The sequence below is a fragment of the Ambystoma mexicanum genome, chromosome 1p (genome assembly GCF_040938575.1).
Source record: "Ambystoma mexicanum isolate Mex_15411 chromosome 1p, UKY_AmexF1_1, whole genome shotgun sequence".
In the NCBI taxonomy this organism is placed as follows: Eukaryota; Metazoa; Chordata; class Amphibia; order Caudata; family Ambystomatidae; genus Ambystoma; species Ambystoma mexicanum.
Genome location: NC_090921.1, coordinates 839,654,731 through 839,679,470, shown reverse-complemented (window position 1 = coordinate 839,679,470; position 24,740 = coordinate 839,654,731). Strand labels below are relative to the sequence as shown.

At 48.1% G+C, this 24,740-nt stretch overlaps 1 protein-coding gene across 1 annotated transcript in view; it reads right to left on the bottom strand.

Moving 5' to 3' along the window:
• Nucleotides 1-23,813, bottom strand: part of CCT3 (chaperonin containing TCP1 subunit 3) — a 538,625-nt gene extending 514,812 nt beyond the window's left edge. Inside the window, exon 1 of the mRNA XM_069652818.1 lies at nucleotides 23,493-23,813. Coding sequence (XP_069508919.1) covers nucleotides 23,493-23,520 — 28 coding nt within the window. The 5' untranslated portion in view covers nucleotides 23,521-23,813. The remainder of the gene's footprint in view (nucleotides 1-23,492) is intronic.
• Nucleotides 23,814-24,740: the final 927 nt, after the last annotated feature.

The window sequence follows — 24,740 nt, the reverse complement described above, 5'->3', positions numbered from 1 at the left end:
CAGGAAGGTAGTTGGAATGGTAAATAATCACAACAGTTCAAGGATATTTGGCAGCACAAAGGAAGCAATGGGTCTTAACATGTCTCTAGGGGGCTTTGGAAAAAGACCAGGGGGGGGGGGGGGTGGGGGGTTAGGGGGGGAGGGAGACAAACCAAAATGTGCTGTAGGTGTTTTTGTTGCTCAACAGCGTAGCGTTGGCTTCAGGGTACTCTGCAGGCCTGGGTGACAAGAGTACAATACAAGAGTCTGCTGCGGGTATCAGGCGGAAAGACAGTTCGGCGAGCGAGGCTGGAAGAATGGCTGCAGGCTGGCCTACAACATGGCGGTTCAGGAATCGTTTTCAGTGCTGGTCTGCGGTTCTGAAGCACTGGTCGAAACGTCACGGATGTCTTTAGGCCGCTGTGGCTTGACAACGGTCAGCGTTTCAGCTTGACGAATCCGATTGATTTGAATACGTCCTTTAAGGCGGACGTCAGTAGGTGCTAGTCGATGCACTCCTAGCTTCTGGGCTTGCGTCATCCTTTAAAGGTGGAATAAAGCTGGGGAGTGAGTTGCAGGCAGCTGCCTGGTCCTTGGTTTCAGGTTAAGACACTCTCTGGCACTTGCCACCTAGGATGCTTTCTGCAGAGCCAACCAGGACACACTTTGTGCTGTCTTGGTACTGGTTCTGGAGCGTCCTCTGGATTCGTTATCTCCCTCTGTTCCCTGGTAGATGTTATGTGGAGGGATCTTGCTTCCCCTCTTTGGAGGCCCTGGCCTTCCTTCACTGACTGAAGATGTAAGGCAAACTGTACCTTCAGCCAGGGTCCAATGAGGAGTTCTTCTTGCAACTCCTTGCAAATTCTTAAGATGATCTCCCAAAAGAGGGGCTCAGCCCCTCTTAAAGCCAAAAAGACCACAGTGATTGGTGTAGGCGAAATCTACCTTAATGAACCAATCCTGGGGACCCTACCAACAATCTCCCGTATACATGAGGTCATAACCACAGTGCTTTGCAACAGGAAAGGTAAAGGGTTAGAACATGTGATACTATGCCCCACCCATTTTCCTGTCTGTTGTGGATCAGAGTGTCTCTGTGGTTATTGGATCTCTTGGTGGTTCCCGATTAAAGCAGCAAGTCCTCCTTGAAGCTACAGCAAGACCAGACTCTCTGGCTCCTGCAAACCACATCCTCATACCTTATGAATGGAGTTCACCCAGCAGGGGGACAATTCTGTAAACACGCAGACATGACAGCTCACCGTCAACTGAAATGGAGTGCGGGGGCTAGCTTCAGGTTGACACAGGTGCAAATGAAAGGTTGTCAAGGTTTCCCCGTCTCCTTTGTTAACCTCTGCAGCCAGGCCCTATGTGGGCCTGTTTGAAATACATTTAATTTGTATGTTAACCGCTGCCATCAGCTGCAGGGCCCAAGAAGAGGACGGGGATTATCCATCAAGCTGCCAATAGCAGGGGCAAGGTTTGGTCCTCTCCCTTCTGGAGATGCATCAGGCGGCACTCCCATCATATCCCAACTAAACAAGACAGGGGGGACTTCGCCTGTAGGCTGTTTCCACCCAGAGTACACTGGTTTATGCGCATGTCGTGCGGTGACCATAGGAAAAAGTGTGCAGATTAGCCCCACACATTTTCCTGAGGTTGATCTACCATCATTCAATTTCATTTAAAAAAGCTCATGCGAGCGCGCACCCACCGTGCGGATGGTAGAATTCCTCACATGGCACCAGGAGAAGGCATAAACCTATCAGCCAGGCTGCAGAGATTAGTGTTCAAACTTCAATGATATAAATTCAAAACAGAACACATATCTGGTAAGGATAATGTACAGACCGATTTTCATACAGACCGATTGTCAAGATTACCAATGGATAATAGTGATGATATTGTTCAAGATTACCAAAAGATGATATTGTTGGAAGATGAATGAAGTGGCATTGATAGTGAAAAATAAATATATGGCGTGAAGAAGGAAGATGAGGTGTCAATTCAAGCCAAGTAGTATTGTGTCAAGGGTTGGCCATCTGAGAGAGGATGGAATTCAATGAGGAAAATTGCTGATGAAATGTGTGTTCAAGGAGAAAGTGTTGTTCGAGGTGAGGTGTTCACTCCTCAGAGGCTGTTGAGGGCAAGAATAAATCAGAGTTGCCCATGAAAAACATTTGGGTATATCAGATACAAAGAAGAATTAGAAAGGACTTGGTGGACGAGTAGGGATTCAGAGATAGAAAAGGTTGTGAGGCTATGTCAAAATAGTGATATGGTTCCTACCACAAGAGTTGCGTCCAATGATGCCCATGGATTTTCCTACAGGGCCATGGAAGAAAATGGCAATAGACATAGCAGGTCCTTTCCAAGCATTGCCAGATGATTACAATTATTTGGTGTGTGTGTGGTGGATTACTATTCATAGTGGCCTGTTCATAGTGGCCTGTTGAACCCATGAGGGAGGGGGAATACAATGAATGGGGATTATTTTAGAAAACCCATTTGCTATTGAAGGTGCACCAGAGACAATTGTGTCAGATAACGAACAGTGTACATGAGGGAGATGGTGTAAGATGCATAATCAAAAGATTCAACAGGAAGGTGAAGGAATTGGTCCAGAATTTCAAGAGCTGGTTAAGTTCACTGTTTCTTACAGAACTACTCCCCACACTGGAACGGATGTATCTCCTTTCCAATGTATGCAAGGAAGATAGCATTGCTATGGAATATGTCCAGTATGGATGAGAGATCAACAAAGACAATTCAAATTGGATAAATGAAAGCAAAGAATTACGAGAGAGTAGAAGATGAACAAATGGAGCAGAAGAGATATACAGATGACAAACTAGGTGTCAAAAAGCTGGGGGGGTGGAGGGGGACAAAAAAAAAAAAAAAAAAAAGGGAGATTGTGTCAGAGTAAAGTAAGAAAAACGGTTAAGGGATGGTCAAAATTGTAGCGCTCCAAAAGACCGAGTGAGTCTAGGGCATTATGTGTGCATCTGGAAAATGGGGAAAGATGGAACATGAATAGGATTACCAATAGGATATACAATATTTTATTTATACTGTGCTCGTACACGTGTTTCAGAGCACGGCCAGGGAGGGGAACAGGGGAGAACAAAAACAACGATCTTACTAGGCCCAGTGACATTCACAAAGCGCAAGTGCATGTGAAAGAGAAAGGGAAAAGTGCATGGAAGGGAGACAAGTGTGAAGAGCAGAGCAGAGAACAAATAGATAGTAAAGGCAATTAAATAGTGGTAGTGCAGCCAGCAAGTGGCCAGTGATGGAGTGGACAGTGATAGCTGACAGGTTAGGTGGCAGACTGAATCTAAGTGCCAAAAGAATACGAAGAGTGGGGGACTATATGGGTACAGATACAGCCCCCAGTGCAAGGGGTGGCCCGGAGGCAGTGCAGGAGGGTGAGCAGGTACCTGGGGATAGAGGGTGGCCAGGTGCATGGTGCCAAGAGAAACAGATCAGCCGGGGAGAGGGCAGGGGGGGTAAAGGCATAAGCAGAGAGAAGGGTCTGGAACTGGAGATGATTTTCCTCAAGTTTCAGAGTGGCAGGGAGGCTGTTCCAAAGGGAGGCCCCAGCCAAAGAGAGATCTACCCCCAGCTCGTTTTTGTTTTTAGAAAAACTGACCCTGAGGGAATTAGCAGTAGAAGTAAAGGAGCGATGAGCTCTAGAGGGGAGGTATTTGCAGAGGGATAGTTGAAGATATTTTGGACCCAGGCACCAGAAAGCCTTGTGGACAATGCAGCGGGTTTTAAATGTAATGTAATCCTTGCATACACTGTGAGCCAATGAAGAGATTTCAGAGCTGGAGAGATACGATCCCAGGGCTTGAGGCCAAGGACAAGTCTTGCAGTCCTGTTCTGGATTAGTTGTAGAGGATGGAGAGTAGAGGCAGGTAGATTTAGAAAGAGGCTGTTACTAGTCCAACCTGGAGAACCAGAGCTTGGGAGACGGGAAGGAGAGGAAAGGCAAAGTACCTCAGGGGAGGTGAAGTAGGAAGTTTGACTTTTTAGAGACATCAGAGATGTGGGCAGAGAAGAAAGTGTGGAGTCAAAGATTACCCCGAGGTTCTTAGCCTCACAGGTAGGGGTAGGAGGAGGGCCAATGGAGGCAGGCCAGAGAGTGAGGGGAAAGGAAGGCGAAGGCGTACCAATGAGGAAGATCTCAGTCTTGTTGACATTAAGACAAAGATGATTGGTGACACACCAATCTTCAATGGCAGTTAAGCAATCAGAGATGAGGGAAGGAGAGGAGTTGGCAGAGGGTAGCCTGAAAATGAGTTAGGTGTCATTTGCATAGCACTGGAAATGAGAGCAGAAAATGGCAGTGCAGTGGGCAAGAGTTGCCAGGTATTGGTTGAAAAGCCAGGGTGAGAAGTTAGGCCCCTGGGGAACACCACAGGTGGAGAGGGAGATAGATGAAAGAGATGAAAGGAATGACTCAAGTTGTACCTGGGAGGGTTGGTCAGAGAGGAAAGAGGTCAGCCAGACCAGAGCCTGATCAGTGATAACCAGGTTAATATGGTTGACCGCGTCGAAGGCAGAAAAGAGATCGAGTGGGATGCTGACAGAGGGAATGTTAGAGTCAAGGTTGGAGAGCAGATCTTCACAGATGTTTAGGAGAGCAGTTTCGTGCTTCTGGCACGACTGAAACCAGACTGGTGGTCATTGAGAGAGCCAACAGAATTTGAGTGAACGTTAATCTGAGGATGGCCAATTTTTCAAAGAGGTTGCCAAGAAAGGTAGTAATGGAAATTGGACAATAGTTAGCCGGGCAAGAAGGGTCAGCTGTGAGTTTCTTGAGAAGAGGATGCACAAGGGAGTGCTTCAGAGGGGGGGGGGGGGGGGGAAGGATCCTGAGGCAAAGGAAAGGTTGCAAAAATCGGCAAGGGCCTAAGCGAGGCAATCAATCTGGTTTGTGATTGTTTTAGCAGAACGGATGAACCTGCTTTGATGAGGCTTTCATAGATCGGACTTGTCTAGCAACCTCTTCAGGGGAAAAAAAAAAAAAAAAGAAGAGGAAAGGGAAAGAAAGAGTGGGGGTGGTTGAAGGAGGGTCAGCAGGTGCAGACTGCAAGGGGATAGGAGGGTCAGGGGAGGAGCGGGTGGACAGGATGTCCTGGGTTTTTGAGATAAAGTGAGAGGCAAGGGCATTGCAGAGAGCTTGGGAGGAAAGAGGAGGGGTAGAGACTGCAGCAGGGTTGGCCAGTTCCTTGCAGATTTTAAAGAGTTCAGCCAAGTTCTAAGATGCCACAGAGACACAGGCTTGAATGTGGACTCTCTTCTTGGTGCGGACAGAGTCTGTATTGCCTCTGAAGCAGGCGACAGGCCAGTTTGTCAGAGGATGAACAAGAAGCCATGATGAACATGAAGTCATGGTGGAGCTTTACTTTGCTGTATAAAAATTGTATCCTGCGCAAGTATGGACCCAGGGGCATATGGGCGCAAGACAAAAACAAGAGGGCAGTAAGTCACGACTACAAAGCCTGAAAGGCTCTTAACTATCTGAAGAGCAAACTCTTCAATTTCTTCTGAAAGATTTCAGCGACCTGCTTCTCCAAGATTTGGTGGGGTAGCATTTCAAGCTGCAGCAAATAAGGGACACATTGACTTGCGAGAGCGCACATCTAGGCTCCTTCAACTGACATGCTTCATTAGATCTAAGAGCTCTGGCATTAGCTTTAGTTAACAATACCTCACGCAAACAGACAGCACTTGTGCCATTAGGCATGTATGCAAGATTATAAGGAGACAGAACTCAATGCCAACCTCAAATGGCAACCAGGGTAATTATGTTTTTGTTTTGGTTATATGATCTCTCTGTTCAAGTCCAGCAATCACTCTCACAGAACTGTTTTGTATTGTATTGCCTTGAGTCTGGCACACTCTGCCTTCTTGATACCCACCAATTGGCTACTACAGTAGACAATCTTAGACCCAGAAGAAGGGCTTGGGAAGAAGGAATGGTGGTTCATGGCAGGAGTTGGTGGAAGATCATAGTGAGAATTGTCAAGAACAATCAAGCACAAGGGAACAGCAGTGGAAGTGGGAAAGATGAAGGGAGTAATGAACATGCATTGCAATCCAGAGGAAGATCAAGATCCATATTGAAGGGGTCTGCCTGTGAAATTTAAGAATTTGTTAATGTACTGAAGTTCTGTTACAGTTCATGTAAGAGAGGAAGATGTGCTGCATCCTCAGCTCGCGCAGGTTTCCACTTCCTCAAGACCTGCGCGAGGCACAGAATGTTCGGTAGACGACTTATGCAGGCAGTGCTACGGTCGGTTTGCCTCGCGGCCGCCTCACTCACTCACTCCCATCCACTTGTACTCAAATTAAGTACTTTATTACCCCATCTGGTGCCTTATTTACCTTCTTCAGTGGGGCACCTCAAAGTTTGCCCTAATAGACCAACCATCTCTGGTGCTGCTCTACACCGCGATGCCGCCAATCACAATCCTCCACACTACTTCTTTACCTGTGCCCCAGGCCATCATACAGAAATCTCCAGATTCTTCGAGGACACGCTCTCCCATGCAACAGATAATGCTGTGGCACCGTCTGCATTCCTCGCATGGCGACGTGCATACACCACCCCTTGGTTCAATCATTACTCCACTGAAACCAAGGACCAAAGCGGAGCTCTCCGCACGTTATAAGGTCTGTGCTACTCTTGCTGGCTTACTCCCGATCTTCGCCAGAACAGAAACTCTTGTCTCCTGCCAGGGTTCCCGGCGCCAATCTCCATTGGACTCGGCCCCAATTAGTCTTCCAGAATGGACTTGCGGTGAAGACTGCAATGCTGGCTCCCACCACCTTCTGGCTCGCCAGCAGCAGCTCACAACTTCTGCACTTCATAGGGGTCCTTCCTCAGCAACTGCACCGGACCATGCACCACTGACCTTGGCACAGCTGCCATCTCCTCTCTTGCTGGCCCCAGGAATTTAAGGATTTAGATGATTCCAGAGGGGCAGAGGCTGTCCCTTCGAGTGATCCCCCTCCACAGCACTTCCTGGTTCGCTGCGTTGGTCCTTCCACCGTTTAAATGATGACCACCTAGTCGCCATGTAGTGGGTTCCTACGGGTAACAAAAGGCTAAATCCAGCTCTGGTAAGTAGCTTCATTATTCAACACCCTCACTGAACTAGGTCTAACTCAAAAAAATCCTAGAACCTACCCACATCAAAAGGGAGAATTATTGATTGGTTAGCAGTTTATAATTGCACCGCCAACATCACATCCATATCCCCACAACTGTGGGCTGACCATTTCCTCGTGTCCTTTGAACTCTCTACGGCCAGACCACTCCCTCTAGCTCCTATCCTGGCCCCACCATCTCCAACCAGGAACAAAAAGTGTATTACTAAGGATAAAGTGATTCCGGTCATCCAACCCACTCTTAACCAACTAGCAGAACACCTAGACCCGGAAATGCTTGTCGAAGAGTACAATAAAATCATGCTAATTACACTTGACATTATTTCCCCTTTAACCCTTTAAGTGCCAAGGACGAGGTATCTCGTCCTTGGAAGTGCACACGCAGTGCCAAGGACGAGATAGCTCGTCCTTTTCGGCACCTTGTTTTGAGCGATCCCTGCAAAGCAGGGATCGCTCAAAACTGTAATCCAACCCCTGGGCTATGTGAGGGGGAGGTGCCCCCTCACTGCCTGGGGGTTGGATTTCCTTCAGTTTCACGCCGACGTGCGTGACGCACGTCGGCGTGAAACGGAAAGTAATTCCACCGCAGCACCATTTTCGGCTGCTGCGTTGGAGAGAGAAGGCGAGTGCCCTTCTTGTTCCGCCTCGATCTCCGGCTGTATTTGAAGCCAGAGATCGAGGCGGGTATCGTTGGAAAGGGGAGATCTTCCCCTTTCCAACGATACCCATTGTGTGGCTTTGCTGCCCGCGGATCGGGCGCAGGGCGCCTCGATCCGCGGGCAGCAACGTCACGGATCAAACGAAGATCCTTTTGTGACGCGTGGGGGAGGGGGGGCTGCTTACTAGGTAAGCGGCCCCCTTCCCCCGTGGCCCCAAAGCATGGGGCCACAGTGCCAGGGACCCCTGGGGGCAGATGATCACTGCCCCCAGGGGTGGGGGAAAAAAAAGAAAAATAAAAAAATGTAGAGTGAAGGAGGGAGGTGGGAGGGGGTTTTGGGCCCTGGGGCCCACTGGGCCACCAGGGATTGACCTAAAAGTGGTGTCCCTGGAAAGGGGACTTTCTCCCCTTTCCAGGGACACCACTCATATGCCGCATTGCTGGTCACGGATCAGCGCAGTGACCAGCAACCCACTGAACCACCATGGATCTGTTTGTGAGTTGGGGGGGAGGGGGCTGCTTCAGGTAAGCAGCCCTCTCCCCCCCCCCCCGGCCCCCAAAGCATGGGGACACATGAAAATGAACCCTGGGGGCAGATGGCTGACCATCTGCCCCCAGGGAAATATATAAAAGAAAAAAAAATAATAATCCGAGGGATGGGGGGAGGTGGGAGGGGGTTTGGGGTCCTGGGGCCCACTAGGCCACCAGGGATTGAGCAGAAAGTGGTGTCCCTGGAAAGGGGACTTTCTCCCCTTTCCTGCCCCACCTTTTGGGGTGGCCCTCTCCCCCCTCACCCCAAATGGAGGTGGGGTGTACCTCACGCAGCCGTTTGGAGGAGGCCCAGGGAGGCCTGCATGAGGTGTGTCCCCCAGCCATTGGGGGTGGGGGGCACCCCAAAAGGTGGGGCAGGACCCCCAATAGATGGGGCAGTAGGGTTTGGGCACCCTGGGGGCAGATAGCCACCCTAATGGGCCCATCTGCACCAAGACAAGTTGGGTAAACAAAAAAAAAAATATACAAAACCACAGGCTGCTTTTTAGGGGGGGCTGAGGGCCACCCTAAATTGGCAGCGCATGATGTACCGCAACGGGGGGTGGCCCCCAACTACCCCCCCCACCCCAAATGGAGGGCCCCACCTCATGCAACCCTCCCTGGGCGCAGATAGGGGGGGCCTCACCTCATGCATCCCTCCCTGGGGTCAGATGCCCCTTCCTAGGAGCAGATATCTGCCCCCAGGGAGGGTTGCATGAGGTGGGGCCCTCCATTTGGGGGGGGGGGGTTGAGGGCACATTGCTATTGGGTTGGGGGTGAACAGGGCCTGTAGTGTTCTGTTGTGAAGGAGGTGGGTGCTCTGGGGAGGGATTGGGGTGGCCAGGAACACACTTGCCCGGGTTGCGGACAAAACGCCCCCCCCAGTGCAGCTGAACAGTGCCTGGGAGGGAAGTTTGCCACTTAGCCATCTGTGCAATGTTTTTTTTGTGTGCTGGGGGTTGCCATACACCCATTGGTCTTAGGCCAGTTTGCTATCACTGTGCAGTCCAGCCTTCTGTGGAGGTAGATGACTGAGAAGTTTCATGTATGTGGTGGAAGGAGCTGAAAACTTTACAGATATATGTCAGACAGTTTGGATGTGTTATTGGTAGGCAAAGCACTGAATGTAAATCTTTTATGTTTGTTGCAGTTGCGGCTACTGAAAAGCTTATGCTGACTTATGTACGTACCACATATATTACTTGGTAATGTGCGGGTGGAGGGTTACTGTGGTGGGAGAAACTGTGGCTGCAGTGTCAGTGGTATGGGTGAGAAAGGGTAGTAGGGCGGTTCGGGGGCCAGTGATGGGAGTGCCTTGCATTGAGGAAGGTGGCTGCTTTGCAGAAGCAAAAATTGGCCGACATAAGTAGCAGCTCCTTTTCAAAAATGTTGCCGGTAGTAATGCAGATGGTCATTTTGTTCTGAGCATGGTACGCGTACTTGATACAGAGAACACTACTTTTACTGCAACGATCACCATTTCTGTGGTCCTTTTCCAGCAGTCGTCCCAGTGAGCCCCGCCAGGCTCCCCATCCTTTTGCAGGGGGAAAAGCTGTAACGCAGGGTAGCTAGAGGGGCAGGAGGGGTGGGGGATGAAGTCATTGCCCTTGGGCGTCCATCTCCCAGATGGATATTTAGTCCCTCAAAAGCAGCAGTGGGTGCAGGGTGCCCCGGCACGGTCCCCATCCCGTCCTAGAGGGGAAAGCTGCAGTGCTGGCCAGGCAGAGATGTAGTGTGGTGGTGATTGATGTGTGTGACCTTGGCTGCCTCTCTGCCTTGGTAGTTGAATGGCCCCAAGTTCACCAGTACTTTAGGAGCTGCGTCCCAATTTCTCACAATCAAAGTGTCCAAATTTGCATGCATGTGTAATGAATGGCGCACATTCTGTCAGAGGAACTATATTCGGAGAGGTTACAAAACACCCTTGCTGCACAGGTCATATCCTCTGTCATACTAGTCACCCTGCCAAAGTGTAATGGTGTAGCATGTGGAAGTCACCTTACCACCGTGCAGTGCAGGCGGTGGGCCACAGGAGCAGACAACCTTTACTGATTACAATTGCCCCAGCAGAACTGTGTTATTGGCACAAGGTGACATACTGTCTTCCTCACCTCTTTGCCACCTCCTTCCCCTAAAACACAAGTGCCAATTACGTAATGACCTACTGTAAATTCACATGAGAGGTGCATGTCCGAATGGGTGAAGTGTGTGTCTGGGATTGTTACAAGAGCCATGTGTTCACACAATCATTCAGCTAGTTGGTAAACTGTATGTATAGGCATATTCATGGGGGTTCACTTGTTTCCATATCATAGTGACGATGAGGGTTGTGTAGATAATTGCCTACTCTTTCACCCAAAAGGGCTGCACGATTTTCCGAGGGCCAACCACATCTGGCTCTCAAAGGGATGCCCTCCTGGTGCATTGGTTTGGGGTTAGGGGGAAGTGCTTTCACCAGCTCAGAGGAGCCATCAGCGATGTCCATGCAAAAGGAGATGCAACCCCAACACCCTACAGTGGTGCACCTGGGAGGAAAAGATTTAACGTCTGTGGGAGTGGAAGGGATACATGAGCTGCTAATGGATGAACTGGAATGGATAGCACAGAGGTTTCCAAACAGTGATGGTTTGGTGCCAGATTTCCGGGATTTATTTATTTTTATGTTTTTTCTGCAGGATGCCATATGCCCACTTGTCTTATTTCCATTTCCAATCCGTGTGCAGTCTAGCCTTCCGTAGTGGTAGATGACTGAGAAGTGTCATGGAACTGGTGGAAGGAAGTGAAAAATGTACAGATAGTAGCCAGACAGTTTGGATGTGTAATTGGTAGGCAAAGCATTGATTTTAATTCTTTTATGTTTCCTTTGCAGTTGCGGCTACTGAAAAGCTATCGCTGACTTATGTAAGTACAACATTAATTACTCGGTAATGTGGGGGTGGAGGGTTACTGTGGTGGAAGGAATTGTGGCTGCATTGTCAGTGATAACGGTGGGAAAGGGTAGTGGGGAGGGTCGGGGGCCAGTGATGGGTGTGCCTTGCATTGAGTAAGGCAGCTGCTTTGCAGAAGGAAAGGTTTGGCCGACAAGTAGCAGCAAATTTTTTAAAAAAAATTCCAGTAGTTATATAGATGGTCATTTTTTCTGAGCATGCCATGCACACTTATTACAGAGCTCATTCCTTTCACTGCAAAGTTCACCATTTCTGTGGTCCAATTTCAGCAGTGGTCCCAGTGTGCCCTGTCAGGGTCCCCATCCTTTTGCAGGGGGAAAAACTGTAACATAGGGTAGCTAGAGAGGGGGGTGTCATTGGCCTTGGGCGTCCGTCCCCCAGGTGGATATTTTGTCCTCCAAATTCAGCAGTGGGTGCAGGGTGCCCTGGCAGGGTCCAATCCCTTCCAAGAGAGGAAAAGCTGTAGTGCTGACCAGGAAGCTATGTAGGGTAGTGGTGGGTGATGGGTGTGACCTTGGCCACCTCCCTTCCTTGGTAGTGAAGTGCCCCCAAGGTCACTAGTGGTCCTGGAGCTATGGCCGAAACACTCACATTGAAAGTGTCTGAAGGTGCACCCATTTGTGGTAAATGTGGCACATTCTTTCAGGGTACCTATATTCAGAGAGCGTACAAAGCACACTTCCTGTGGACTTCATATCCTCTGTGAGACTAGTCACCCTGCCAAATTGTAACGATGTAGCATGTGCAAGTCACCTTAGCACCGTGCTGGGCAGGCGGTGGGCCACAGGAGCAGACAACTTTTACTGATTACAATTGCGCCAGCACAACTGTGTTATTGGCACAAGGTGACATACTATCTTCTTCACCTCCTTCCCCTGAAAATAATGTGGCAATTATGTGTCGACCTACTGTTATCTCAAATGAGAGGTGGTTTCCGAATGGGTGAAGTGTGTGTCTGGGATTGTTACAAGAGTCATGTATTGGTGCAATTGTTGTGTAATGTGGTAAAATGTATGTGTAGCCATAATCATGGGGGTTTTCCTGTTTCCATTTCCTAGTGAGGATGAGGGTTGTGTGGATTTTCGGCCACTCTTATATCCAAAGGGCTGCACGACATTTCCGAGGGCCACCTACATCTGGGTCTGGAAGGGATGGCCTTGCAGTGCATTGGTTTGGGGTGGGGGGGATGCGCCTTCACCAGCTCCCCGACCTTATAGTGGTTCACCTGGGAGGAAATGATTTTGCGTCTGTGGGACGGAAGGGGGTACGGGAGCAGCTCATGGCAGACCTTGAATGGATTGCACAGAGGTTTCCAAACACTGTGGTGGCCTGGTCCCAGATGATTCCCAGGATGGATTGGAGAACTCAAGGGAATAGAAGGGCCATCAACCGCTCGGTGTGGAAAATGAATGGCGAGTTCACTAGACTGACAGAGGGCAACACCAGAATACGGACCATTCACCATGGCAATATCAAAGGTGCTGTGATGTTTCACAGAGATGGGGTGCACCTTTCCAAAACAGGCATGGAGCTGTTCATTGGAAACATAATGGATTTTGCCCAGACGCTATTTTAGGGGGAGTTTGCCCAGTGACTGATGGACACACTGGAAGATGTGAAAAGTGAATACAAATGGTAGTAAGTATGTTGGCAGTGAGACTTCCACTTTCTAGCAATTGTTTGCATTCATGGCATGTCAAAGCACTCAGTATGTGTCTGCTACTTAATTCTTAGGTACCCATCACTACTTGCTTCAGCCTACATCAATTTGCTTGGCCTTGCAATAATTTTGTCCTTGTGAGCTTTCCCCTTACAATAGACACCCCTATATGAATGAGCAGGTGTTCTTGTCAAAAGTGTGCCAGCAGTTGCCCGGAAGGGCCAGCCGTGTACTTTATTTATCTTCCCTTTCTGCTTCTTCATTGCCTATGGCTTTTCAACTCACCCAATTACTAATACGTTGCATGGTTCCTTCTCACCTCGAATTACCATCCACAAGCATCCCATGGAGGAGGGCATGGTGCAAAGCATGTTGGCCGTTTCTGAATAGGTATTGTGAATAGGTATTGTGGCTGAAATCCTCGTCCCCACGCTTGTATTTCTGTACAGTTTAGCGGAATAGTACATTGTCCATAGATTTTTTTTGTTCTCTTTCTTTTAGGTGCAGGTGTGTTGTAGCTGTCTACCCACTTGTAGGAAAGCAGTCAGCTGGTCCTTAGCATTTCACGTGAGTGTTTGCAAAGTACTACTCCGTTTATTGTAGCGTGCAGGGAGTACTTCATATTGCAGAGGGCTGCTACAGTTTGTGAGCAAAGTCTGGACCTTTTGGTGTTCTTGTGTGAAGTAGGTTTGTGGCACTGAATACCACTTACTGTGCTACGTTCCATACTTTCAGAAGCACACATACTTCTTGTTTCAGTCTTCATCTGGTCTTTGGGCAGTGAAGGGTTCCATAGCGAAGGTACTCATGGCTTCTCGGCGATCAATGTCTGGTGCGGAGGCATTAGCTGCAGTGATGGAGTCTGGCTCAGAGCAAGGCACAGATGTGTACATGCATTCTGAAACAGATAGTGCTTCTGAGGGGCACGAGGGAAGTGATTGGGGAAGTGAGATGGCCATTGACGAAAGTCCCTCCTCCCACTCATCATCGTCATCTGATGATGATGAAGAGGAAGGAAGAGTGCGTCCACCTTTTCGCACACTTCCCACACGCAGGGGACCTGTAAAGGGGAGGGGACGTGGAAGACGGCCACGCAATGTGGCAGTTCCTGACATGACTCAAGAGTCGCTCTGGGTGCCTCCTGCAATGGCTCAGCCTGTTGTGCCCCCTTTCACTGGTATATCAGGGTGCACAGTGAATACAGAAGGGTTTCAGCCTATTGATTATTTCAACCTTTTTGTTGATGATGGGTTCATTGCAGATGTGGTTGAGCAAACCAATTTATACGCTGCACAGTTCATGAGGTCTAGGGGTCCCACTCTAAAACCCCACTCCAGAGCACAAGCATGGGTACCCACAAACGATGTTGAAATGACAGTTTTGGGGTCTCATTTTGCTCATGGGAATTGGACACAAGCCGTCTGTCGCAATATACTGGACTACTGTAGCACCACTTTATTGCCCGTTTTTTCCAGCTACAAGGAGCAGAAATCGCTTTCAAGCACTGCACCGTATGTTGCACTTCAATGACAACTCGGCAGCATTACCCAAAACGGACCCAAACTTTGATAGGCTGTTCAAACTTAAGCCATTTCTGGACCACTTCACTCACCGATTTGCAGAGGTGTATGTTCCTAGCCATAACATATCAATTGATGAATCGTTGGTGTTGTTCAAAGGTCGCCTTGTATTCAGGCAATACATTCCTAGCAAGAGATCACGATATGGGATTAAAACGTACATGTTGTGTGAAAGTACCACTGGGTATGTCAGCAGCATGAGAGTCTACACCGGTAAAGACTCTACCCTAAACCCTCCGGGCTGCCCAGCCCATTTAGGGACAAGTGAGAAGATTGTTTGGGATCTTCTCACACCATGGCTCCACAAGGGACATCATTTGTATGTAGACAATTTCTACACCGGAATTCCACTGTTCAAGGAATTGTTCAATGTGGGCACACTGGCATGCGGTACAATCCGCAGTAACCGCAAAGGCTTCCCCAGACAACTTGTGTAAGAAGTTGGCCAAGGGACAATGTATGGCATTGCGGCAGGATGAATTGTTAGCAGTGAAATTCTGCGACAAAAGGGATGTGTACATGCTAAGTACTATTCATGATGAAAGTACTTCAGCTGTCCCTCTGCGCAGGCAGACTCAGCAAGTGTTGAAGCCCAATTGCATTCTGGATTACAACAAGTACATGGGTGGAGTAGACAAAAATGACCAAGTGCTTGAGTCATACCACGCTGAAAGCAAGTCGCGTTTCTGGTACAAAAAGTTAGCCACACACATTGTGCATATGGCAACGTACAATGCTTATGTGGTGTACCGTGCAGCTACTCCACAAAACAAGCTCTCCTTTTTGGATTTTGAATTAGAAATTGTTCAATCTCTGGCTAATGTTCATGTACAAATTCCCTCCTGTCCAGAGGTCGAAGATGTGGCCAGATTGCAAGAGCGACACTTTGGTGATTATGTTCCTCCCACTGCCACGAAGGCACAACCGTACCGAAAATGTAAGGTGTGTACAAAACAAGGAAAGAGGAAGGATACTCGGGTGTACTGCCCCAATGCCCTTCCCAGCCTGCCCTCTGCTTTCAGCCTTGTTTCCTTTTGTATCATACAAAGGAAAATTATTGGGAGATCGACTGATTTCTGAAAATGCCCATCATTCCTTGAAAGGGACCCTTAGCCCCTGAAATCGTGCATGTCTTGTAAAGGAATGGCACTCTTGCACCCTGCCCTGGAGGAGTACCTTCAATGAAAATGCAACAGGATGTCAACTCACTTCACTTGATTTAGCGTGCATTCACGAGCATCGCTATCCTGCTTCCTCCACTTGAGGCCTGCCTTGGAAAGGCAACCACAGCCGTAGCTTTCCCTTGAGGCCTGCCAAGAAAATGTACATCAGTCTAGATCCCTCAGCTCAAAGCGTGACTTGCAAAGGAACGCTAATCAGGCTCCTTCCATTGGAGGCGTGCCTACGAAATAGTAATCATTATGAGTCCCTGTACTTGAGTTGTGCCATGCGGGTCTTTCCCCTTTGGCGTGCTTTGGCAAGCAATGCTAGTCCTGGCCCCTCCACTTGAGGCCTGCCTGGGAAAGAGACATCACCCCCGGTACCTTTCCCTTCAGGTCTGCCTCATAAGGAAAAGGCAGTCTAGCTCCCTCTGCGCGTGGTGTGCCTTGCAAAGTAACGCAATGCTTGTTTCTTCCAAAGAAGGCGCATCTTGGAAAGGAATGCCACTCCACCGCCTCTAGTTGAGGTGGCCCATGGAGAAGAAGGGTGGAGCACTCTGGGTCACTCCCCTATGGGAGTGCAGCTTGCTCCTGTTCGGGATTGCCTCACAAAAAAAAAAAAAAAAAAGTCTGGAAAACCCCATCCGCTTCCGGCCGGCGTACTTTGGACAGGAACCCAAATCTGGCTCCTTCCACCTAAGGTTTGGCAAGCAAAGAAAGGCCAGTCCCGCTCCCTCTACTCAAGCCGTGCGTTGTGGAAGACCAGAACACCATTCAGGTTCCATCCACTCAAGGGGTGTCTTTTCAAAATAATACACGCCACTTTGGCTCCCACCCGTGAGGTCTAAGTGTCATGAAAGTGGTACTTGGACACCAACTATATGGCAGCGGTGTCTTGCGTACCTCGTAAGATCCTGCCTTGTTTATTGTTTTACTGCGAGTAATGTTATGTGTGGTGTAAGTGACACGTCTTCTGTAGGAATGAATTGGATATGTTTGGTGTGTGAATTAGGTAAAGATACAAAGAACATGCAGATGCAATTTCTGTGAATGGACTTTTCCAGCACTGCCGAAATGATTGTCATGTTGCAGGATGGCTGTTTTGTGTGGGTACGGTGGAACATAAGAATGTTTGCCCATAGTTGCTATGGGCATACTGAAAGCTGGTGTGGAAGATAGCGCCTGTAGGGCAGGGTAGCGAAGTCAGCCAGTATGCACTTTCTATCACTGTCCACATGTGATTGCCGGCACATAAAGTTTGCATGCAGACACAGTTGCTACGAAATTGATGCCAAATGATAGTTAAGATATTGCTAGAGACACAGTTGCATTGTACACACATGTCCATGTGGTATAAGTGTGTAGATATGCTCATGTGTAGATACACTTGCTCTGGTGCTAGTGATTTGGTAGAAGTGCAACTGCTGAAATGGATGCCAACTGACTGCAGACACGAAAGGGATACGAATGGCCAGTAATACGGTGGGTGCCTTGTAGTGGCATCACTGCTCACAAGGACAAACCTGCTTGTGCAACACAAGGAGGTTTGTCCTTGTGCTAAATCCCACCTTGCGTGTCTAACTGCATTGCGTCTGGTATGTATGGGAAGCGTGAGGAAAGGTGCATGAGAAATGGCTTACTGCCAGTACTTTACTGTTTCCTAAGCGCACTACAGCGAAGTTATTATACTAAAGATGTACCCATTGTCACTCAGGTACCACACCTGCACACAAGAGGTCAGCCTCTCATTGGGACACGTGTGGCGATGCGGGAAGGTAGGCCACGTGTTGTTGGCGGTGTGTTTCGGTGAGTGGCCAGAGGGAAATATCTGAGATTTGTCTTCATTTCCGGCCAATTTCAGAGACATTTCCCTGTGTCCACTCACTGAAACACGTCGCCAACAGCAGATGTCATACCTTCTTGTGTTCCCACAGGTGTTCCGACGAAAAAGGTACCTCGCATGTGTGGGTGCACCTACCGGGGTCGCAAAAGGAAAAGGGTAACCCGCTGGTAACCCCAAGCCTTTCGCCACAGCACAATTTGTTCATGTGGGCAACCTACAGATTTGGGCCTAGGGTGTCGAAGCCAGCAAGGGAAACAGGGAACCCCATGCATTTCCCAAAAGAGGACACCCGTGGGAAAGCACAGAGGTCTGATTTGCGCGAAGCGGGCCAGAATTTATTACCCAGACACCCCTGCAAAGTCCGAAATGTGGGGAAAAAAAACGCTTTTTCCACACATTTCGCTCAACGCACCCATTGAAACACGCCCCCAACAACACATGGCCTACCGTCCCGCTTTCCCACAGGCGTCCCGATGAAAACGGTACCTCACATGTGTGGGTGCACCTACCTGGCCGCCAAGGGGAAAGCCTAAAACACTGCTATCCCCCCCCCCAAAGGGTTTGGGGAGGCAACCGACAGATTTAGGCCTAGGGTGCTTCAGCCACCAAGAAAAACAGGAACCCCCATGCATTTCCGAAAAGAGGACACCCGTGGGAATCCGCAGAGGTGTGATTTGCGCACATCGCCCCAGATTTTATTTTACCCAGACACCCCTGCAAAGTCCGAAATGTGGGGGAAAAAACGCTTTTTCCCGCACATTTCGCTCGACGCACCCATCGAAACACGCCCCCAACACCACATGGCCTACCGTCCCTAGTTCCCACAGGTGTCCCGATGAAAAAGGTACCTCACATGCGTGGGTGCACCTACCTGGCCGGCAAGGGGCAAGCCGAAAACGCAAGCAACCCCCAGTCTGTTTGCAGAGGGGAATCTCAGCCATTCTGCCGACCGGCACAACATACAGATATGGGCCTCGGGTGTCCAAACCACCAAGGAAAACAGGGAGCCCCATGCATTTCCGAAAAGAGGACACCCGTGGGAATCCGCAGAGGTATGATTTGCACACATCGCCCCAGAATTTATTACCCAGACACCCCTGCAAAGTTTTCGGACTTTGCAGGGGTGTCTGGGTAAAAAAATCTGGGGCAATTTGGGCATATACCTTTGCGGATTCCCACGGGTGTCCTCTTTTCGGACATGCATGGGGTTCCCTTTTTTCTTCGGTGGCTTGGACACCCGAGGCCCATATCTGTACATTGTGCCGGTCGGCAGAATGTCTGAGATTTCCCGCTGAAAACAGACTTGGGGTTACTTGTGTTTTAGGCTTTCCCCTTGGCGGCCAGGTAGGTGCACCCACACATGTGAGGTACCGTTTTCATCGGGACACCTGTGGGAACGCGGGACGGTAGGCCATGTGTTGTTGGGGGCGTGTTTCGATGGGTGAGCCGAGCGAAATGTGCGAAAATTGCGTATTTTTGCCCACATTTCGGACTTTGCGGGGGTGTCTAGGTAATAAAATCTGGGGCAATTTGGGCATATCATACCTTTGCGGATTCCCACGGGTGTCCTCTTTTCGGACATGCATGGGGTTCCCTGTTTTCCTCGGTGGCTTGGACACCCGAGGCCCATATCTGTATGATGTGAGAGTGTGACATTTCCGGTGTGAAAACAGACTTGGGGTTACTTGTGTTTTAGGCTTTCCCCTTGGCGGCCAGGTAGGTGCACCCACACATGTGAGGTACCGTTTTCATCGGGACACCTGTGGGAACGCGGGACGGTAGGCCATGTGTTGTGATTGTGTGGTTTTCATAACGTTTTGACCCATTTGCTGGAGCCCTTTGTCTCACAACCCTTTCTTTTCCCAAATGTGACCTACATTTAGTCGCTGCTTTAGCCACCATACACTTTTGTAACCTGCACAAGTCACCTACCCTTGAAAAGGTCTGCCTGTGCTCTTTCAAAAAATGTATGGCTGCCGTTCCTCACCACATTGGTTTTCCCAATTTACACATGCTAAGTGCGTCTGGTCAGGCCGTGAGCGTAAAACTCCTGTGTACCATGGCTCAGTGTTTGGCTTGTGGTATTGCTTGTTTTGTACAAACACTACAAAAATGGTATGCTCTCCTAACTGCAAGAGTCGGGGGAACGTAGCGGAGCATTGCTTTTCTCAAAATTCATAGAAGCCATTGCCGTACCAAGCCAATCATGTCCAACACATACCTTTTTTTTCAGTCATTTTCCCGCTTTTCCCCCATTCAATGGCAGTTTCCCCTACCTAGTTGTTGGCTGACCTATGCAAATCACCCCTTCCTAAACTTGGAATTTTGTCTACTTTTCAGAAATATATGCCTTTCTGTCCTCCAATTTGGCTTTCCTGCCCTTTTCTTCCATTCCGTCCATGCATGTCCAATTGGCAAAAATGGCAAAAATCGCCTACTTCTCACCAAACGGTTGATAACCCCATCATAATAATTTTTTTCCATTTCCACTCAACCTGTTCCTGAAAGCCAACACATTGGGGAACTCAGCACAGCAAACCATTTGTTCCTAACTCTTACAAGGAAAAAACCACAGGCTTCTTTGTACATCATTTTATTGGCATTTTTTGAAAAAACCCAAAATTTTCGCACATTTTCCTTATTTTCTCTCACCCCCCTACAGCAACCTGGGATTCCTGGGTGGCGTTACGACCGCCTACATGTGGGGAAAAAAAGGAGCCAAATTTGGCCGAGATATCTCATGTAACGAAAAAGTTACAAGCCATTGAATGGCCACATACCAAAATCACCAAAAAAGGCTCTGGCACTGGGGAGAAATACCCATGGCACTTAAAGGGTTAAAACTCAGGCCAAGTAAACCTAAATCCCATCTTAATAAATGGTTCACTCCTGAACTAAAAGGACTTGCGACAACTAAAAAGCTGTGAATCTACTTGGAGGCTAATCCCTTCAGATGATCATAAAAAAACAAACTATTAGAAATCTCTTCCCATTACAAAAAGGAAATCAACCTTGGCCAAGCGGAATTTATATAACAAGCGCATCTCCAACGCCAACTCTAGCATGAGGGAATTGTTCACCATCCTCAAGGAATTAGTCACCCACTCCCATTCCAGATACATGTTCTAAAGATAAAACGTGGTGCACAGAGATTCAGCACTATCAAATAAAGTAGCCATGCTACAAAAGAAAATAGCTATAAAGAAAGCCTCACGCAATCAAGCATCTCAGACCAATACTAACCTTCATCCTAAGAAACAACTCAGCTGCTCAATTTAGGTTCACCAAAACCTCCACTCTGGAGGTAGAGAAAGTCATCCTCTCCCTCAAGGCGACCTTTGCCCAGTCCAATAAAACATGCTGCGATAGAGCTTTCCCCTTTTGTATCCAAACTCATTAATGCATCATTCGTGTCAGGCACTGTGCCAACCAACTTTAAACAATCTTGGGTATCGTCTCTGCTCAAAAAGCAAACTAGACCCTCTCAGCCCTACTAACTATCGCCCTATCATGACAGTCCCATTCTTGCTAAATATTTTAGACAAGATTGCCTATAACCAAATTCAAATATTCCTGAACATAAATTCTTAGGAGCACGTCAATTAGGTTTCCGTCCCCAACATGGCACCGAAACTGCCCTCATCGATTTGAAGGCTCAAATAGATGATCTATGAGATAAGGTAAAACAGCCCTCCTCTTATTACAGAATCTCTCTGTGGCATTCAACCTTGTTGACCACAAGGTCCTGTGCAACCACCTGGATTCTGCTGCTCACTTCTCCAAAGAAGCTATAACTTGGATAGAATCTTTCCTCAGTGATAAGACCATGAGGGTGGTCTCCCCGTCTGCAGCGGCAGACCCGATCCCCATCATGTGCGGTGTTCCCCAGGGCTCCTGTGTATCCCCTACTGTGTACAACATATTTACTAAGCCCCTTTTTGATGATCTGGACCTTCTTGGTATCACCTACACTAATTATGCAGATGATACCCAGATTCTCCTCCCACTTTCAGGGGATTACAACAAGGAATTGGCCTTGGTAACTAGGGTGTATCTCATCATCCAAGCATGGATGGCAACCCACAGCCTATGCCTGAATGATGATAAAGTAGAACAAATCATCCTGGGTACACATCCCAACCTCAAGAAATTAGGCCAAGATTACTCCTCTTTCGAAATCAATGGCAATACTATCAAGTTAGCCAAGGAGGTGAAGACATTTGGTTTTTTATCTGGATGACACCCTCTCCTTTGATAAACAGGATAAGTCATTAGCATCAACCACAGCTTACACTTGTAAGCTCATCAGAGCAGATAAACACTCATTTCAGAGGACAATTGCATTATCTTAGCTAGAGCCCTTATTTAGTCCAGGCTCGATTATTGCAATGCCTTATACATAGGTGCCAACAAATCTATCCCACACAGAATTCAAATCCTGCAGAATAATGCCCCGCGAGCAGCTCTCGGCATACCCAAAAGATCACATATCTAAGATAAGGTGCAAAAACAGGCTGTCTACCCAAAATAAAGTCCTTTTAAAAGTCACATCACTTGCCTATAAAGCTTTGAATAATGCAGCACCCTCCCATCTCACGGATAGATTCCTAAAGAGAAGTTCCTCTAGACCCTCAAGAATCCCCAATGTCAATAGCCTTATCCTTCCGAGATTCAAACTAGCCAAGGACAGGGCGCCAGCTTCCCCGTCCAAGCAGCACAAATATGGAACTCTGCCATACCCTTTACATGTTGAGCAATCTCACCTCAAATTTAGATCCAGCTATATTAATTTTCTGAAGTCTGCTAACAACTAACTGCTCACCTGGCCATACCTGCTCTTTCTGCATACTTACCTCACACATACATACATATGTAATTATGTAACTGCTATTGCCTGTATATGACTATCCGTAACCATATAAGCTTCACATATTATGTATGGTTATGCCCAGTTACCTTCGGGTTTGGTGCGCATTATAAATGAATAATACAAACAAACTAATCCGCTGCGATACATTTGGGATAGAAGACAAAACATGAGCCGCTGGCCATTCACGCAGTTTCCAACATCAGGTCTAACGCACTCATTTGGACCACACAATACATATACAAAATGAATGTTCCACTAGGACACATTACATTCCGTTATATCACCACATTGCTTCACAGATACATGATATTACCAGAGATGGCAGGGGGATCTAACGACGAGGTCCATCCCTGCTACTATTTTGTATGTGTGGGACCCCCATGGATTAAGATATGAGCTCAGAAAGGAGATGGGTGTGATGTCCTGAAACCACGCAGCTCTCCAACGTTGCCATGGCCACCGTTTTTTGGCAGAAGGTAGTCACAACACCCACCAGTCAGTTGCTCGCCAACTTTATTAGAAGCACCATGTCAACGGTAGATTTCGTTCCTTTCCCTCAATAAACGAAAAGCAAAACAATCGACACATGTAGGTGTAAAGTTTCCAATATAAACATTCAATGCAGTCCGTAGTCTTGGGCTAACACTACAACGTCATTTGCGGCCCGTTCAACATAAAAGCGTTAAATAAAATTAGTAATATAGCAAAGTGTACTTTCTGTTCTCAAAAGGAAAATTGTGTAAAACTATGCCGTTCTACGCCCAACTGTAAAATGCAGGTCCAGCAAGGTATATAGATCATTGCAAGTCACTGCACACGGAATACCGACCCCACCACGTTTTCCACTACCCCTTCTCCTTGCTAGGCAAGACAGGAGAATAGCAGTGATAAAAATCAGTTCCGAGAAGGGCCTGGACATAACAGATGCGCATCTTTCCATTCTTGGTGTGGAGGAGGGCCTGGTTTGGCAAATCTGCCTGCGGTGACAAAAGGTACTTTGGGTTTTATCACTGACATTAAAAGGTACCAACTGGCTTGTAGCTCAAAAGCATCCCTACCCACCAGATCCTCGTTTACTTACTAAGCACCACAACCGGGCGGCCCATCATCCTGGCAGCAGAACGAACAGAGAACCTTCTGGAGACGAGAAATTTGAGAGAAAGAAAAGCTGCTTCACTGTGCAACACTTCAACTGCAGACAGAGGGGGAAATGAGCGACAGAAGAATATGAGCCAATCAGAAAAGGCGAGTCCCCGTTGGCCGTCAAAAGAAACCAATCAAACACTATATTGGCGCCCAAGCCCGCCTCCCTAAACCGGCTCTCTCATCAAGCTAGTTTGACGTAAAATGCCGTTAGTTCCTGCAGCCTCCTCGTGCATCCAGATGGTGCTAGTAGGAAAGAGGAAGCCAAGGGGATGACGGGTCTTGTAGTTCTATACGCCAACGCCCCACCCTTAAAGGAGACATTTCTTTTTTAAAGGGTTTTATACATTTTGCACCATTACAATTCCACACGACAGACTAGCAACGCGATAACGAAAGAAAACATTGTTAATAGAAACTACTTTGCTGCTACTGCTGAAAACTAATTCGTTTTGCTGCGGAGGTTTGGAAAAGGTCCTGTAGTGGTTCACCGTTGCAGCGCAGTTCTGGGAGTTGAGGTCTGTTATCAAATAGTGACGGGAAGTGTAGTTTTCTGAACGTATAGTTTGCACTTGCACATCATAGGGCATGTGTAGGATTTGATAATGTGGCGAAAGTGTTTGATTAACTAATTAGGTGGTAAACTTCCATGACGCTGGTAACAGTGGTGCCCCTAGCTGCTGGGTCGCGTTTCAATAGCTCGTTTTGCTACTTCCTGTCTATATAAGGCAATGTTTGGTCCTAGAAACCCTAGCAATACTCATACAAGCCGCATGGATTAGATGGGCGTTCCCCATGCTGACATTGTAGAAAGATTTCGGGCGTCATGTTTTGCCTTTTGACCACGTTCAAGGTACTATAGCTTCGTTTCTGTATCATGGTTATAACCAAGATTTCTATGAATTTGTGTTTGTTATACCGTGTACCTATATTACCCACACCTCCCTCTTCCTCGTCCCAGTACTTAATTGTGTGGCACCTCCATGCCAGGAACCGTTTTTTTGCAATATTTAGTGTCCCCTCCCCTCTTCCTCCAGGAGGTACACCGTACATCACCTCCTCTCACCCATAAACATTAGTTAAAATATATTCTTCCTGTCTCCCAACAGGGACCTTCAACCTCACTGCTGCTGAGCGTGGAGGGGCTAGGTGTGGGGACTCCTGAGAGTATCGTACCTACTTGCAT